The sequence below is a fragment of the Melozone crissalis genome, unplaced genomic scaffold (genome assembly GCF_028551555.1).
Source record: "Melozone crissalis strain CALT ecotype California unplaced genomic scaffold, PUWL_Pcris_2 ptg000114l_1, whole genome shotgun sequence".
In the NCBI taxonomy this organism is placed as follows: domain Eukaryota; kingdom Metazoa; phylum Chordata; class Aves; order Passeriformes; family Passerellidae; genus Melozone; species Melozone crissalis.
In genome coordinates, this window is record NW_026535891.1 from 284,525 (window position 1) to 301,133 (window position 16,609).

General features: G+C 64.6%; 3 protein-coding genes across 5 annotated transcripts; 1 reads left to right on the forward strand and 2 right to left on the reverse strand.

The window, feature by feature from the left end:
• Positions 1-399: 399 nt before the first annotated feature.
• On the forward strand, positions 400-1,032 carry DPM3 (dolichyl-phosphate mannosyltransferase subunit 3, regulatory). 2 transcript variants are annotated; one of them, XM_054292807.1, is made up of 2 exons: positions 400-470; positions 724-1,032. In XM_054292807.1, the coding sequence occupies exon 2, from the start codon at positions 730-732 to the stop codon at positions 1,015-1,017; it is 288 nt and encodes a 95-aa protein (XP_054148782.1). In that variant the 5' UTR covers positions 400-470; positions 724-729; the 3' UTR covers positions 1,018-1,032. The 2 variants fall into 2 exon arrangements, with proteins under 2 accessions (XP_054148782.1, XP_054148783.1); XM_054292808.1 differs by lacking the exon at positions 400-470 and adding an exon at positions 558-599.
• A 3,818-nt stretch (positions 1,033-4,850) lies between these two features.
• SLC50A1 (solute carrier family 50 member 1) lies at positions 4,851-7,857 on the reverse strand. Of its 2 annotated transcripts, none has more exons than XM_054292758.1 (6): positions 7,733-7,857; positions 6,742-6,819; positions 6,530-6,653; positions 6,297-6,455; positions 6,108-6,231; positions 4,851-5,253 (listed from the first exon to the last, which is right to left on the reverse strand). In XM_054292758.1, exons 1-6 carry the CDS (start codon positions 7,795-7,797, stop codon positions 4,964-4,966), a joined length of 840 nt encoding a protein of 279 aa, XP_054148733.1. In that variant the 5' UTR covers positions 7,798-7,857; the 3' UTR covers positions 4,851-4,963. The 2 variants fall into 2 exon arrangements, with proteins under 2 accessions (XP_054148733.1, XP_054148734.1); XM_054292759.1 differs by having other exon boundaries at positions 5,070-5,253; positions 6,112-6,231.
• A 1,277-nt stretch (positions 7,858-9,134) lies between these two features.
• EFNA1 (ephrin A1) lies at positions 9,135-12,429 on the reverse strand. Its single transcript, XM_054292731.1, has 5 exons — positions 12,310-12,429; positions 10,832-11,127; positions 10,676-10,741; positions 10,371-10,421; positions 9,135-10,092 (listed from the first exon to the last, which is right to left on the reverse strand). Exons 1-5 carry the CDS (start codon positions 12,408-12,410, stop codon positions 9,974-9,976), a joined length of 633 nt encoding a protein of 210 aa, XP_054148706.1. The 5' UTR covers positions 12,411-12,429; the 3' UTR covers positions 9,135-9,973.
• Between the last annotated feature and the right edge of the window lie 4,180 nt (positions 12,430-16,609).

Below are 16,609 nucleotides of genomic sequence, written 5' to 3' on the forward strand. Positions count from 1 at the left end.
CCAGCCCCAGCTGTGCTGGCACAGCTCAGGCTGCTGCCCTTTGGCAGGGCATCACAGACCCGTCTGTGCCCTCCGCACGACCCCGGGGGGGGCACCGGGGCTGGGGAGGGAGGGGGGTGGGAACGGCGCGGTTCCCGCAGCCGTGGGAGGGCGGGCGGGACTCGCTCCCACGCCGGCTCCCTGGCACCCCTCCGGCCGGACGTGCAGGAAACCAGATGCTTCCTGCGGCCCCGGCGGCGGCCCACAAAGCCCGGCGCTTCCTGCGGCACCGGGAGCGGGGCCGGACCGGGGCTCCCGGAGGGTTCCCGGAGGGCTCCCGGTGAGGCCGCGCCCCGCCAGCAGGGGGCGCGCTCTGGCACAGCCCTGCCGAACTACAATTCCCGGCAGCCTTCGCGCGCGCGGCGCTTCCGTGACGTCATCGCTGCGCCGGGCGGGGAGCGGGACCGGCACCGGGAGCGGGACCGAGCCAGGTGGGGGTGGGGCAGGGCACGTGTCCCGGTTCGGGTTCTGGTTCTGGGTCTGGGCCCTTGGGGAGGGCTCGGTCCGGCGGGTGGAGGCCCAGGGGGAATTGGGGCCGCCCTCCGGTCAGGAGGCCCCGGGTGAGACTGGGCCCGGTGCGGGGCGCTCCGTCTCTCCCGGTTCCCCCTTCCTTCCTTCTCTGCCGCTCTCCCGTTTTCTCCCCTGTTCCTCTCACGCCTCTCCCACTCTCCTCTCTCCCCTCAGGCCGCCATGACCAAGCTGGCCCAGTGGCTCTGCGGACTGGCCTTGCTGGGCTCGGCCTGGGCCGCGCTGGCTCTGGCCCCGCCGGGGCTGCAGCCGCCGGGCCCGCTCCGCCAGGCGCTGCTGCCGCTGCCCGTCTACCTGCTCGTGGCCTTCGGCTGCTACTCGCTGGCCACCGTGGGCTACCGCCTGGCCACCTTCAACGACTGCGAGGAGGCGGCGGCCGAGCTGCAGGAGCACATTAGGGCGGCCAGGGCGGACCTGCGGCGGCGGGGGCTGCGCCTGGGAGCCGAATAAAGGCCCGGGACGGTGCTGGCTGTGCTGTGTGTGACCCGGGACGGTGCTGGCCGTACTGTGTGTGACCGGGGACGGTGCTGGCTGTGCTGTGTGTGACCCCGGGACGGTGCTGTGTGTGACCTGTGACCCAGGATGGTGCTGGCCGTGCTGTGTGTGACCGGGGCCAGTGCTGTGTGTGACCTGGGATGGTGCTGCCCGTGCTCTGTGTGACCTGGGACAGTGCTGTGTGTGACCCCAGGATGGTGCTGGCCGTGTTGTGTGTGACCTGGGACAGTGCTGGCCGTGCTCTGCGTGACACTGGGATGGTGCTGTGTGTGACACCGGGACGGTGTTGTGTGTGGCCCGGAATGGTGCTGTGTGTGACACCAGGACAGTGCTGGTCATGCTGGGTGTGACCTGGGACATGGCAGGGGTCTCCAGGCTGCGAGCACTGAGAACCTTGGAGGCTGCTGGAAGGCACCTGGAGGGATGATTTTGGTTCTGCCAGGGGAACCACTCAGCTCCCAGGGTGTGCAGGGAGGGTTTGGGGGTTCTGTGAAGGGCAGGGTCTCCATGGGGGTCCACTGAAAGCCTAGGGGGCTGCTGGAAGACCCCCGGAGGAGTCACTTGGCTCTCCCGGGGGAATCTCTCAAATGTCGAGGTGTGCAGGGAGGGTTTGGGGGTTCTGTGAAGGGCAGGGTCTCCATGCATGTCCCCACTGTCCCTCGCTGAGCTCTGGATTTTGGCTCTGAAGTGGCATCCAGACACATTCCCGGCTCAGATGTGGTTCATCCCCACAGGTGGGAGCTGGAGGAGCCTCGTCCTGTCCCCTGGCTGAGTTCCCAGAAAGGAGGAGAGGGACTGGCAGGGTGGGGTGAGCCACACAGCCTTTAAATTGTCCCCCAAGAGCTCCAGGGGAGCTCCCCCTACTCCCATGCCCATCCACAGCACCACACTGGGCATCACTGGGGAGAGGGAGGGGTGGGGGGCTCTGTCTGGGGCCCCCCATTCCTGCTCTCTGACCCCGTGTGCAGGAACCTGCTGCCCTGGCAGCCACCAGCTCCTGCAGCCAAAGGACTCTGGGATTTTAATTAGCAGCTGGGAATGCTCTGCAGAAAGGAGCAGTTGGGAGGACTCGGGTTAATTAGCAGGAGCAGCTAATTAGCCGTTTCCTGAGCGGCAAAGGCTGGTGGGAGCAGAGTGGGGAGCTCTGAGCCCTCGCTGGCACACGGGTGGTTGGTTGGAGGGGTGACATTGCCCTGGATTTGGCCACGTAGAGCCTTGCTGGGGTCAGGACCACAGCAGTGCTCTGGGGGGCTACTGACAGCCTTGTGTGGGCTACTGAGGGTCACCAGGGCTGCTCACAGCCAGCCAGGGGCTCCTCATGATCATTCAAAGGGGCTGCATCTATCCAGTGGCTACTTGTGATCCTGCAGGGGCTGCTCATGACTCTGTGCAGGCTGCTCATGGCAATCCAGCTCCATCCTGGGGCTACTTGTGGCCATCAGGGGCTACTGACAGCCATCCAAGGGGCTTCTTGTGGCCATCCTGGAGCTACTTACAGCCATCAGAGGCTACTGACAGGCTACTCAGGACCATCAGGGGCTCCTTGTGGTCATCTAGAGGCTACTTGTGGCCATCAGGGGCTACTTACAGCCATCAGGGGCTACTGACAGCCAGCCAGGGGCTCCTTGTGGCCTTCCAGGGACTACTTGTGGCCATCAGAGGCTACTGACAGCCGGCCAGGGGGATCTTTTTGGCCATCCAGGGGCTACTTACAGCCATCGGGGGCTACTCACAGCCAGCCAGGGGGCTCCTTATGGCCATCAGGAGCTACTGACAGCCAATCAGGGGGCTCCTTGTGGCCATCCTGGGACTACTTGTGGCCCTCAGGGGCTACTCACAGCCAGCCAGGGGGTTCCTTGTGGCCTTCCAGGGGACTCCTTGTGGCCATCAGGGGCTACTTGTGGTCATCCAGGAGCTACATGTGGCCATCAGAGGCTACTCAGGACCGTCAGGGGCTCCTTGTGGTCATCTAGGTGCTACTCACAGCCGTCTCTGAGCTACCCATGACCCTGTGCAGGCTACTCACGGCAATCCAGAGCCTCTACTCACGGCCTTCAAGGAGCTACTTATGGTCATGCAGGGGCTACTCGGGGCGATCCAGAGCCTCTAGTCATGGCCACGAGGAGCTCCTCCCAGCCCGTGTGGCAGCAGCTCCTCCCTGCACGGAGGTATCCGGGAGCTGGCACCAGGGGCCACGTCAGAGCCGCTCCCGGCACGGGGCAGCCGGAGCGACCGGTTGGCAGCCAAGGTGTGGCACTGGAGAAAGCTGCCCTTTCCCCAGGCTGTGGGGCCAGCCTGGGAGCCCTTTCCCGAGGCTGTGGGGCCAAGCTGGGAGTTCTTTCCTGAGTTTGGGGGCTCTTCCCTGCTGGGCCAAGTCCCCAGAGCAGGCATGGGGAGCCCTGGCTGCACAGGGCAAGACAGAGCACGCCAGGAGCTCATCCTCCTTCCCTTGGCACCACGCTCAGCTCTGTCCCTTTGTATGGATTTTCGCAGGCTGTGTGTGAGGTGTGCACAAGCAGCAGAGGCACAGCACAGCTCCTGTCAGCATCCTTCATCCTAAGGCTGGAGTGTGGGATGAGGCTCCTCGGTCCTGGGGTGGTCCTGCATGGGGTGGGGGTCTCTTTCTGCTCTGTGATTTGGCCCCTCTACTGAAGCACCAGCCTGATATCTTCATTCCACATCTCTGTTAATTGGTTAATTGACAGAGCATCGATGCTTGATCCAGGCCTGCTCGATGCACGGGGGTTTAGCAAGGATTCCCATCGATTCCCAGTTGCTGTCATGGTGGCTGCTTGTGTCAATTCCACACTTTTACCCCCACGCTGTGATGGAAGGCTCCTGTAGCTTGGGGGGCTCAGAGCAGCACTGGCTTTCCTGGGGTCCCCTCATGGGGGAATGTGGGATGAGCTCCTTGCTCCTGGGGGGTCCTGCATGGGGTGGGGGTCTCTTTCTGCAAGGCTCTGGTGTCTGCTCTGTGACTTGGCCCCTCCACCGAAGCACCAGCCTGGTATCTTCATTCCACATCTCTGTTAATTGGTTAATTGACAGAGCATCGGTGCTTGATCCAGGCCTGCTCGATCCATGGGGGTTTAGCAAGGATTCCCATCGATTCCCAGGTCCTGCCATGGTGGCTGCTTGTCAGTTCCAGATATTTTTACCCCCACACTGTGATGGGTGGCTCCCTCAGGGGGCTCAGAGCAGCACTGGCTTTCCTGGGGTCCCCTCTTGGAGGGAATGTGGGATGAGCTCCTTGCTCCTGGGGGATCCTGCATGGGGTGGGGGTCTCTTTCTGCAAGGCTCCGGTGTCTGCTGTGTGATTTGTCCCCTTCACCGAGGCACTGGCCCGATATCTTCATTCCAGATCGCTGTTAATTGACAGAGCATCGATGCTTGATCCAGGCCTGCTCGATCCACGGGGGTTTAGCAAGGATTCCCATCGATTCCTGTTGCTCTCTGTGACCAGAGAGCTGCTGCCACAGTTTCCTGGTTCCTGCCACGGTGGCTGCTCGTCACTTCCACAGACTTTTACCCCCACACTGTGATGGGTGGCTCCCTCACGGTGCTCAGAGCAGCATCCCTGGTGTCCCCTCGTGGCCCCAACACGAGGGCTGATGCCTACTGAGGGTTTGCCAGAGCCCAGGGTGTGTCAGAATGAGCCCCCCACAACAAGCAGCCCCTGTATGGCCATCAGCAGCCCCCCTGGTTGGAGCTCCCAAAGCAGCTGTAGGGCCAAGAGCTGCACCCTCCTCTGCAGCAGGTACAAGAAGCAGCCACTGGGAAGTCTCTGATTTATTAAAAGGCACTTGAATCCATACAAAAGTGACACTTGGACCCCTGGAAGCCACTCAAAAGCCCTGCCCCTCGAAATCCTGCTGCCAGGCAGGGCTACAGGCATGGAAAACTATCCTCCCACCCTGGGGTTTGAGGGGCTTGTGGTGCCCCAAAGGTTTCTCTGAGAGCTCCAGGGCCTTCGCTGAAGGATGCAGGGCTGGAGGCAAGAGGTCCTTGCTGGTGTCCCACCGGGAGTGGCCAAGGGGACAGCACTGGGGCCAGCCCAGGGCAGAGTTGGGGTGCTCCTGAGGGCACCTCTCAGGCAGGCAGGGGGCTGTAGGGCTTGTCCTGCTCTGGTTGGTACCGCTGGAAGAGCCAGAACCGCACGAGGCTGGTGACGATCCCTGGCACGTTGGGGACCTGCAGGAGGACATGGGGGGGACAGTGGGTGTACCCCTCCCCTCTGTGGTGCTGGGGGAGGTTTATTGGCCCCATCCCAGCTAATTAATTAAAATCAATGGATATCATGCTTGGCTGGGTGACACAGGCAGTGCTGAATGGGGCCAGTGCCAAGTCAAGTGCTCAGTTGAGCCATGAGAGGGGAATGGGGTGGGGTGGAATGGGGTGGGGTGGGATGGGGTGGGATCCATGGGATGGGATGGGGTGGGGTGGGAATGGGGATGGGGTGGGAATGGGGATGGGATGGGGTGGGATGGGATAGGAAGGGGTGGGAATGGGGATGGGATGGGATCCATGGGATGGGATGGGATGGGGATGGGGTGGGAATGGGGATGGGATAGGAAGGAGTGGGAAGGGGTGGGAATGGGGATGGGGTGGGATGGCAGTGAGAGTGGGGATGGGGAAGGATAGGATAGGACAGGATAGGATAGGATAGGATAGGATAGGATAGGATAGGATAGGCTGGGATGGGATGGGATGGGATGGAGTGGAATGGGATGGCAGTGGGATGGGGATGGGGAAGGGATGGCAATGGGGTGGGGATGGGGAAGGACAGGTTAGACTGGGATGGGATGGGGATGGGGATGGGGATGAAGGTGGAGAAGGATAGGATAGGCTGGGATAGGATGGAGTGTGGTGAGATGGTGCAGGAGAGGGACAGAACAGAATGGGATGGGATGGAGAAAGGTGGAATGCAGATGAAGCAGGCCAGGGTGGGATGGGATGGGGATGGGACTGCGTGGGATGCAGTGGAGTAGGATGGTTTGGGATACAATGAGATGGGATGGCACCCCTCAGCATCCCACCAGCCCAACCCACTGTGATGTAGGGATCGTGGAGCTGCAGGCCATAGAGTGTCCAGCTGCTGGAGGCCACGAGGGTGGTGACGGTCAGGGGAAAGGACAGGCACCGCGTCGACTTGCTCCGGATAACCTTGGCCTGCAGGAGCAAACGTCAGGCAGGGCCTGGGCTGGCAAGCCCCAGCTCTGCCAAGCCCCACACACCAGGTCAGCCAGCGGTGAGAGGTACATGCTGATGGTGAAGACGCTGCAGAAGAGCCCCAGGTGTGCCAGGCGTGTCCCTGTGTCAACCAGGATGGTGAAGTAGCCACAGCCAGTCACCACCACAGCCAGGAGCAGCAGGACCTGAAGCAGCACGGGGCGCTGGGAGGGACAGCAGGGGGATGTCAGGGTGAGGATCCCCTCATCCTCCCCACCACCCCAGGCCCCTGTCCCACCTTGGCAGGGCTGTAGTAGAGATACACCAGGATGTAGAGGGTCTGCAGAGCTGCCCCGATGGCATTGACGGTGATCACTGTGCCGTCCCCCTTCAGGCAGCCATAGCCCAGCCAGCTCAGGTTGCTGCAGGGATGGGGCACAGGCACTGAGGGATCCCCCCTGCCCCTCAAATCCATGTGACCCCCCTCCCCAGGACCCAACCCTGCTGTACTTGGCATCGGTGGTGAGGAAGGGCAGGAACTGGATGTTCTCCACACTTTTGGTTGCCAACATCTGGCGCAGGTCAGACCTGGGGAGGGCGGAGGGCAGCGTCCTCCTGGGTGCCTGGCACTGCTGGGGTGGGGGAGGCTCCAGTCTCTGCAGCCAGCAGGCACTGCACCCCCCCACTTCTCCCCCTGCACCCCAAAACTCAGCACCACCCCCAATCCCTCTGCACCAGCCATCCATGGCCCACTGCACCCCCAAACTGGGCCTGATGCCCTCCCTCTATGGCCCCTATTGCACCCCCAAACCGGGCCTGATGCCCTCCCCATTGCACCCCTATGGCCCCCATTGCACCCCCAAACTGGGCCTGATGCCCTCCCCACTGCACCCCTATGGCCCCCATTGCACCCCAAAACCAGTCCTGGTGTCCTCATTGCACCCTCATCCCCAATGGCCCCACTGTACCCCAAAATCAGCCCTGGCGTCCTCACTGCACCCTCATCCCCCATGGGCCTCTCTGCACCCACAAATCCCCCTCCCCAAGGCCCCCCCTGCACCCCAAAACCAGCCCTGGGGTCCTCATTGCACCCTCATCCTCCATGGGCCTCACTGTACCCCCAAAGCCTCCCCTGCGCCCCAAAACCAGCCCTGGGGTCTTCTGATCGTACCTCATCCCCCATGGGTCCCTCTGCACCCACAAATCCCACTCCCCAAGGCCCCCCCTGCACCCCAAAACCAGCCCTGGGGTCCTCATTGCACCTTCATCCCCCATGGGCCCTCTGCACCCCCAAGGCCCCCCCTGCACCCCAAAACCAGCCCTGGGGTCCTCATTGCACCTTCATCCCCCATGGGCCCTCTGCACCCCCAATGCCCCCCCTGCACCCCAAAACCAGCCTGGGCCCCCTCCCCGCACCCCCGGCCCTCAGCGAGCCCCTCGCCGGCCCCGGTGCGTTCCCCACCGCCCCCGCCCGCCCGGGGCCCTGCCGCCGATCGCTCACAGGCCGGTGGCGAACATGGCGAGCGTGGCGGCCAGGCAGAGGCCGGCGAGCAGCGACAGGACCATGCCGGAGCCCGGGGAGCGCGGCGGGGCCGGTGCTGCCCGGAGCGGGGCCGGTGCTGCCCGCGGCCGAGCGGAGCGGGGCGGAGCAGGACGCACTACCGGGGAGGGGCGGCGGGGATCCGGCTGCGAGCGGGGGGAGCAGCGGCGGCTGCACCGGCGTGACCGCCCCGCGGGCACCGTGAGGGCACCGCCAGGGCACCGGGGCCGGTATGGGGGGGAGGACCCCTGAGGTGTCGTGTGTTCATGTTTGGGGTCCCTGGGCATCCCCAGGGTGAACGCCAAGGTGCAGATTGCACAGCCCGGGGGTGTCACAGCCCTGTGAGCCCAGCTGCCCACCCCCGCCTCCTGCAGGAGTCACAAATCCCTGTGACAGCGATTCCCCAGGATCCTGCATCCCTGGGATCCACAATTCCCCAGCATCCACATTTCCCTGTGACCCCACTGCCGCAGGGTGTCCCCACACATCCTGGGGGTCACATATCCCTGTGACAACTCCCCAGGATCCTGCATCCCTGGGATCCACACTTCCCTGTGACCCCAGAGTGCCCCTGCACATCCTGAGGGTCACTCATCCCTGTGACAATTTCTCCCAGGATCCTGCATCCCTGGGATCCACAATTCCCCAGGATCCACATTTCCCTGTGACCCCACTGCCGCAGGGTGTCCCCACACATCCTGGGGGTCACACATCCCTGTGAAAATTCCCCAGGATCCTGCATCCCTGGGATCCACATTTCCCCTGTGACCCCACACATCCTGGGGGTCACAAATCCCTGTGACAGCGATTCCCCAGGATCCTGCATCCCTGGGATCCACAATTCCCCAGGATCCACATTTCCCTGTGACCTCACTGTCCCAGGGTTCCCCCCACACATCCTGGGGGTCACTCATCCCTGTGCCCCCTCTCCATGACTCTCCATCTCCAGGGTCCCCCACATTTGGGTGTCATGCATTTGGGTGCCCCAAAATCTCACCTCTCCAGGACCCTTGCTCTCTGCAGTTCCCAATTCCAGGGCCCCCAAATCCCCGTGATCCCAGCTCCCTGCAACCCAGTGTCCCCAAATCCCTGTGATCCCAGCTCCCTGCAGGTCCCAATTCCAGGGCCCCCAAATCCCTGTGATCCCAGCTCCCTGCACCCACACTGTCTCCCCCCTCAGGGACCCCCAAATCCCTGGTGTCACCCCGTGGGGGTCCCTGGGGTGCAGCCAGGCTTTGTCCCCCCTGCCCAGCCCCCTCCTCACCAGCGGTGGGATTTATCCCATCCCCTGGGGTCTGTCACATTCCAATGGGGTTTGTCCCGGGACAAACCCCTGCCCCCCACCTGGAATCTCACTGCAGTGCAGGGGGAGGGGTCCCTACCCTCAGGGGAGGCCTTTGTGTCACCAGATAAAGCCGGGGACAGTGCCAGCCACTGTGGCACTCGGCCACTTAACAGCCCCGTGCAAACACCAGCCAATTAATTAATTAACCAGCCCAACCCCCCACGGGGGTCCAGGAGAGCCTTGGCCCAGCAGGGTGGGGGAGGTCTCGGGAGCTCGGCGTGGTTTTGGTTATTTATTCCCGACAATGGTATAAAAAAATCCCGTGTTAGAAAGCTGTACAAAGGGGGTGCTGTACAAAGGGGGTGCTGGGGGGGCCCCTCCGGCACCCAGCGGAGGGGAGGGATGGCGAAGGGCCAGGGGATGAAGGAAGGGGTAGGGGTGCAGCACAAGGAGGAGCGGGGCGTTTCTCATCACCCCTCTCCCCTGGCTGCAGGGCATCTCCAGCCTCTCTGTGCTCCCTGGCCACTGACACTGGGGTCACCTGGCCACCCCCACGTCCCCGCCTGCAGGACACATTCCAGTTCCAGCCCACCACAGAGGAAAGCCCCGAGGGCGGTGGGCGAGCTCAGCTGCGGGGCAGGGGTGCCAGCCCCCTGCCCCTCTCCAGTCCGGGGCACCTCAGCCCCTCCAGCTCCAGGCTCCCGCTCGGCCTCTGGCTGCCAGGAGCATCCTGGAAGGGCCAGGGAAGCCTGAAGGCTCCGGCTGCTCCGATGGCTTTGGGGCCTCCAGCCCCATAATACTGACAAATCCTTGCCTTGCCCAGATGTGCGCAGGGCAGGGCACCCGGGGCAGATGTGCGGGGACCACGGGGGTCCCCAATGGCCACAGCCTCGGTGGGTCCGGGCACGAGGGGCACCTCAGAGCCCCTGTGGCACCAGGAGGGGCAGGAGGAGGCTGATGAAGGTGAAGGGGCGGCTGCTGCTGCGCATGGCCGAGTTCTGCCCCACGCTCCTCAGCACGTGTGCAGCTGCATCGTCTGTGGGGGGAAAAGAGAGGAGCCATCAGCAACCAGCAGCCCCAAAAGGCAAGCTGTACCCCAAACCAGCAGCACATCACCCCTGCAGACGGTTGCCACCAGCCTTGCTACCTCAGCCAGCTCCAGAGCCCCCCACGAGGGGCAGATGAGCCCCAGTGCCCCCAGCAAACCCCTGGGTGGCTGTGTTCAGGCCAGTGCACCCCCAGGCTCAGCCGGGTGCCCCCAAGAACACCCTGCCACCCCAGAAGGGAGCCCCAAGCCCTCAGCCCCCAACACACCTGCCTGGATCCTCCCCTTCTGCGTCGAGGCTGGCGCAGGCGGTGCCGGAGCTGCAGGGCAAACAGGGGGTCAAGGAGGGAAAGGCAGCACCCCAACCTCCCCAAAATCCCAAAATCTCGTTTCTCTGTGGGCTGTCCCCCCCCCCCCTGCCCCCACCAACACCTTCCTGGCCAAGCCGCGCGTGCCCACACCCCGGGCTGGCCAGGGGCCACGGCCAGGCCGTGACTCAGCGCAGCCAAGGCCACGCTGGGAAGGAGAGGACGCGTGGGGGGGCCCCGAGGGGGTGCTGATGTGTGATACTCACTGCCTTTGCCTGTCACCGTCACCTTCAGCTTCAGGCAGGCTTCGCCGTGGTGGTGGATGGGTTTGGCTGCGAAGGGAGAGGCGGGTTAGGAAGGGATGGGGGGAGCCCCGATGGGGAATCCCTGGAGCCCCCCCCGCAGCCCCCCTCAGCACTCACAGATGTAGTAGTAGCTGTGTCCCTCCCTGAACTCCTTGCCCAGCGTGAAGGGAGTGAAGCGCTGGAACTTCTCCGAGAACTTCTCGGGGCCGTGCAGGGCGCTGGGCTTGTCGCACTCCCAGCGGATCTGCTCCTTGGAGCGGGGCTTGCAGGCCTGGTACTCCTCCAGCTCCACCAGGTAGAGCGTGTAGCGCTCCATGGCCCGCGGGTCCACGCTGCCCTCCTCGTAGTGAGGGCAGATAATGTCCAGGTAATCATTGAGACGAACCTCCACCGTGTAGTCACTCCACAGAAACCTGCGGCAGGAGGGGCGGCACGGGGGTCAGGGCTGGGGTAGGGGCTTTACTGCACCCCCAAATCCCCCACACCCATGGAGGGCAGCACCCTGGCCACGGCAGCGCTGCCTGGGGGGCACCTTTGGGTCCTCCCTTCCCTGTGCCGAGCCTTGCAGCACCTGGAATAGCTTCCAAAGGGCAGCGCCCCCTTCACCCTCCCCTCGGGCTCGGCCCCCCGGCGGTGAGAGGTGAGCGCACCCCAATTCCCAGCGCTCGCCAAGGGCCGCGGAGCAGGGAGGGACCCGCTGGGACGCGCAGCCTGCCCGCACCCTGCCCGGCCCGGCGCTGCCGGAGCAGGAGGCGTCGCGGCTCTCGCCGTGGGGCAGCCAGCGAGGCTCCAGCTGCGCCCCACACCCCAGCCCGGGGGGGGGGCACGCCGGGGTCCGCACCTCGCCGGCTGTGGTGGCATCGAAAGGGCACAGCCACCCAAAAAATTGTGAGGGGGCACCGAGGATACAGCCCTACAATCTAGGGGGGTCCTACACCCCTGGGGGGCACGGCCTGGGCAGGGGGGAGAAGCCCCATAAGCTGGGGAGGGAGTGACTCAGGCCGGGGAAGGAGGGGAAGCCCCACATCTCCCCACGGGTGCCTGAATGTGGGGAACCCCCACAGCCTGGGGGTCTGGAGAGTGAGGGGGGCTCCCCGAAAGCCAAGGGGGCACTCCTACAACCTGAGAGCGCTCATGCCCTGGGGGAGCACCTCCACAACCAGGGGGAGTCACGGCTGCGGCCGGGGGGGCACCCCTAGAACCCGTAGGGCCGGAGCTTGAGCTGGGGTCACCCCGCAGCCCCGGTGAGCGGGGGGGGCCCCGATCCAGGTCTAACCCCCCCGCACATCCTGCGCCGTGTTTGTCAACACGGTCCCCGGGGCCGGCGCCGGGGCTGGCACCGCGCCCCCCCCGCGGGAAGGAAGCGGCCCCTTCGCACGGCCCTGGGAACGGAAAGGCCCCCCCGGGCACACCTGGAGCGGCCCCGCCGCCCCCCGCACCGGCCCCGCCGCCTCGTCCCGCACAAAGGCCGCCGGTGGAGCGGAGCGGCGCCGCCCGCGCCCTCGGGGCGGCCGGTACCGGGCTCGGTGCGCGTTTGCTGTGTTTTGGGGTTTTGGGGGGGGGGGGGGTCCCGGTGGGAAGCGGGGGTCACTCACCGGGGGTTGGAGCTGTTCCAGAACACCGTGTGCCGCTCGGCCGCCGCTGCCCAGCACAGCCCCAGCCCCAGCAGGGCCAGGGGCACCCCCGGCTGCCCCATCGCTCCGCGGGTGCTGCGCTCCACGGGCGGCCCCGCGCCCGCCCCCGCTCTTATGTACGGCCCCGCCGCCGCCCCGCCTCCGCCGACACCGCCCCGCGGTGGCACAACAACACACGGGACGAGGCGGGGGGGGGACACACACACGACACACCCCCAGCCGGTATCGATCAGGGGGAGAGAAACCATTAAAACATCCCCGCACCGAGAGCAGCACCGGCGGGGGGACGCACGCCCTCCGGGACACCGGGACCGGCAGCGGGCAGGGGGATGCAAAGCCTCCCTACCGAGACTGGCACTAACCGTGAGAAAAACACACCCCCCCCAGCACCGGGACCGGGCCGGGGAACACAAAGCCCGGCCTACCCATCGGGAAGGGGACACAGTGCCCTGACAGTGACCGGCGCCCTCCCCACACACCACACCGCGCTCCAGGTCCACCCCACCTCCACACACCCCATCCCCCCACAGGGGACCGGCACGGAGCAGGGCCACCCCCCAAAAGGTGACCCACACCAGGCACGGAGCAGGGCCACCCCCCAAAATATGACCCACACCGGGCAGGGGCTCCACACACACACGGGGGGTTGTGGGTGCAGAAATGGGGCTGTGGGTGCAGGATGGGGCTGTGGGTGCAGAAATGGGGCTGTGGGTGCAGAAATGGGGCTGTGGGTGCAGGACTGGGGTGTGGGTGCAGGATGGGGCTGTGGGTGCAGGATGGGGCTGTGGGTGCACACTGGGTGGTTGTGGGTGCAGAAATGGGGGCTGTGGGTGCAGAATGGGGCTGTGGGTGCAGGATGGGGCTGTGGGTGCAGGATGGAGGGCTGTGGGTGCAAGATATAGGGCTGTCAGTGCAGGATGGGGCTGTGGGTGCAGGACAGGGGTCTGTAGATGCAGAGCTGGGGTCTGTAGGTACACGATGGGGGTCTGTATGTACAAGACAAGGGTCTGTAGGCACAGAGCCGGGGTCCATAGGTACAGCACAGGGGTCTGTAGGTGCAGAGCCAGGATCTATAGGTGCAGGATGGGGTCTGTAGGTGCAGCACAGGGGTCTGTAGGTTCAGGATGGGGGTCTGTATGTACAAGACAGGGGTCTGTAGGTGCAGAGCTGGGGTCTATAGGTGCAGGATGGGGTCTGTAGGCGCAGGATGGGGGGCTGTACATGTAGCACAGGGGCCTGTAGGTGCAGCACAGGGGTCTGTAGGTGCAGCACAGGGGTCTGTAGGTGCAGAGCTGGGGTCTATAGGTGCAGAGCCAGGCTCTGTAGGTACACCATGGGGGTCTGTATATACAAGACAAGGGTCTGTATGTGCAGAGCCAGGCTCTGTAGGTGCAGCACAGGGGTCTGTAGGCGCAGAGCTGGGGTCTGTATGTGCAGAACTGGGCTCTATAGGTGCAGGATGGGCTCTATAGGTGCAGCACAGGGGTCTGTAGGTGCAGAGTCAGGCTCTGTAGGTGCAGGATGGGGTCTGTAGGCGCAGAGCCAGGGTCTGTATGTGCAGAATTGGGGTCTATAGGTGCAGGATGGGCTCTGTAGGTGCAGCACAGGGGTCTGTAGGTGCAGAGCCAGGATCTATAGGTGCAGGATGGGGTCTGTAGGCACAGAGCCGGGGTCTGTATGTGCAGAATTGGGGTCTGTATGTGCAGAATTGGGGTCTATAGGTGCAGCACAGGGGTCTGTAGGTGCAGAATTGGGGTCTGTAGGTGCAGCACAGGGGTCTGTAGGTGCAGAATTGGGGTCTATAGGTGCAGCACAGGGGTCTGTAGGTGCAGAACTGGGGTCTGTAGGTGCAGCACAGGGGTCTGTAGGTGCAGAATTGGGGTCTATAGGTGCAGCACAGGGGTCTGTAGGTGCAGAGCCAGGCTCTGTAGGTGCAGCACAGGGGTCTGTAGGTGCAGAATTGGGGTCTGTAGGTGCAGCACAGGGGTCTGTAGGTGCAGCACAGGGGTCTGTATGTGCAGAATTGGGGTCTGTAGGTGCAGCACAGGGGTCTGCAGGCGCAGAGCCAGGGTGGGCACCGCGGGCACGCTGCCACAGGCTGGCAGGAGCGCGGTGCCGCGCCGTCGGCTCCCATTTGCTCTGACACGGATCCATCCGTGTCGCGGCCGGCGTGCGACGCTCCGCCGCGTGTTGTGAAGCGATAACTCAGCCGCATTTGCAAAACAACTTTCCTCTTGTTTATTCCATAATGATCCATTGATTGTGGGTAATGTTGCGTGCCCTGTGCCGCAGCGGGCGCGCCGTGCTCCCCTGGCACGCGCGGGGGGCTCCGGCAGGCGCCGGCACGGCAACCTGAGAGCGCCCGTGCCTCCAAATCCTCCGGGCCAAGCTGTGGGGCTGGGTGCCCCACATCCCCCCCACACCCCAGCCTGTCTCTCCCCACCCCCTCGCTCCCAGGGAGGCTGCTTCGCTCTCATCCTCCCTGCTTGTGGCCAGGCCTGACATCATCCATAATGACAGTGCCAGGCCTCTGCTCCCGGGATGCCGGCGCTGCCGTGGCTTGCACAGGGGAGCACTCCTGGGAACACGGCTGGGAGCCCACGTGCGGGCCACGGGGATGGGTGCAGCACCAATCCCGTGGTCCTGGCATCACCCTGGTACTGCCCCTTCCGTGTCAAGGACAGACTGTGCCTGGGGAAACCAAGGCAGGGAGCACTGACGGGGGAGGGCTGGGCAGCCCCTGGTGGTTGAGCCTTGTGCTGGGCCTGCCAGGGTATAATGAGTCTCCTGGGGCACCATGCTGGATCCATTTGGTGGCATTGGGATGTGGCACCCAACTCTGCTGGCCAAGGGGCTCCCCTGTCCCATCTGCCACAGCCCCAGCCCTGGAGCAGGACCACCAGGTCACAGGGAAGGGGCTGGGAGTGAGGCCACGTGGACACAGCAAGACCCAGTGTCACCACCAGAGCGCTGGTGGAGGAGCAGGAGTGGAAAGACAAGACCATGTCCCCTGCTGGGGACAGTCTGAGACAAAAACTGAGGCCAGAAGTGCCCCATTACCTCCATTGGGACCCAACAGTAGGGCACAGCGTGGGTGCCCACCTGCAGCAGCACTGGGGGTGCCAGCAGTAGTGTGCACATGTTGCACACGGTCATGGCCACGCACCTGGGAGCAGGTGACAATGAGCTGGGATGGGTGCCCGTGATGGAGGGACAAAGGTGAAGCCGTTTCAGGCTGTAAACATCGCTGCTGCTCCGTGCGGGGCAGGTACGGTCGGCCAGAGGCCGCCGAACTCGTGACAGTGTTTGTGGTTTCTTGGCCGGGGACACCCAGGAGTGCCCCGGCCCCTGGCTGGGCTGACGTCACCCTGCCAGGCTGGGGGAGGAAGAGGAGCCGTCCAGTTTGTGGCCGGGAGCGAAGGCCGCCGTGACGCAGTGCCAGCTGCGTGCAGCCCGGCAGGTAGGCATGGCAGCTAGGCATGGCCTGGTGCCAGCCTGGAGGGGGCAGAGCCGCAGCCCCAGGGCTGTCCAGCCATGCCAGGACCTGGTGCCTTTGGCCACAGAGCCCTGACTGGGCAGGGGAGCTGCCCCGAGGTGAGGCAGAGCCTGGTGGCACACCTGGCACACATCCCCCTGTGCCTGGATCTGCTGCCCAGGCTGTGAAACCCCAAAGTACCCAAGGGGCACCCAAACCTCCCAACAATGGCCCCCCACTTGACTTGGGGCAGCTGGGCTTGGGATTTCCCTCTACCAGCACCCCAGAAGACTACTGGTGGGTCTGGGCTGTCCCCCTGTGCTCATCCCTAGGGCATGGGGCACACCTGAGCCAGGTGCCCACCGAGCCACGGGTGGTGCCATGCATACCCAAGAAGCGGTGCCAGGGTCGAGGCAAGTAGCAGGAGGGATCCTGCAGGCAGAGCTCTCTGTGCCAGGGCAGTGACTCCGGCTCTCACACCCCCGCAGGGCACTGGCCACCCAAGCTGTGCCAGTCTCGCTGTGCCACGTGCCACCAGCATGGCACCACACTGGCACGGGTGCTTTGGCCAGCCTTGGCAATCAGCGCCTGGCCGGACACGGCCCTTGGCAGTGGTGCTGCCTCACCTACGCCGTGCCCACCCTGCCCTGGGTGGGTAACGATGCCGCTCTGGTGGCACCTGGGGACCCCGGCAGGGATCCATGGCAGGGAGCTCAGCCCCATCCGGGCCAGGCCCGCCGGAGCGCGGGGGGGACGTGGCGAACCCGGCGCCTGCCGGGAGAGCTC

Coding starts and splice junctions, on each gene's coding strand:
- DPM3 (XM_054292807.1), top strand. CDS start 730: ATGACCAAGCTGGCCCAGTGGCTCTGCGGACTGGCCTTGCTGGGCTCG.
- SLC50A1 (XM_054292758.1), bottom strand. CDS start 7,797: ATGGTCCTGTCGCTGCTCGCCGGCCTCTGCCTGGCCGCCACGCTCGCC. Junction 6,820..7,732: donor GCCATGTTCGCCACCGGCCT/GTGAGCGATCGG, acceptor CGCCCTCCCCAG/GTCTGACCTGCGCCAGATGT. Junction 6,654..6,741: donor TTCCTCACCACCGATGCCAA/GTACAGCAGGGT, acceptor CCATCCCTGCAG/CAACCTGAGCTGGCTGGGCT.
- EFNA1 (XM_054292731.1), bottom strand. CDS start 12,410: ATGGGGCAGCCGGGGGTGCCCCTGGCCCTGCTGGGGCTGGGGCTGTGC. Junction 10,422..10,675: donor GACGGTGACAGGCAAAGGCA/GTGAGTATCACA, acceptor TTTGCCCTGCAG/CTCCGGCACCGCCTGCGCCA. Junction 10,093..10,370: donor GAAGGGGAGGATCCAGGCAG/GTGTGTTGGGGG, acceptor TTCCCCCCACAG/ACGATGCAGCTGCACACGTG.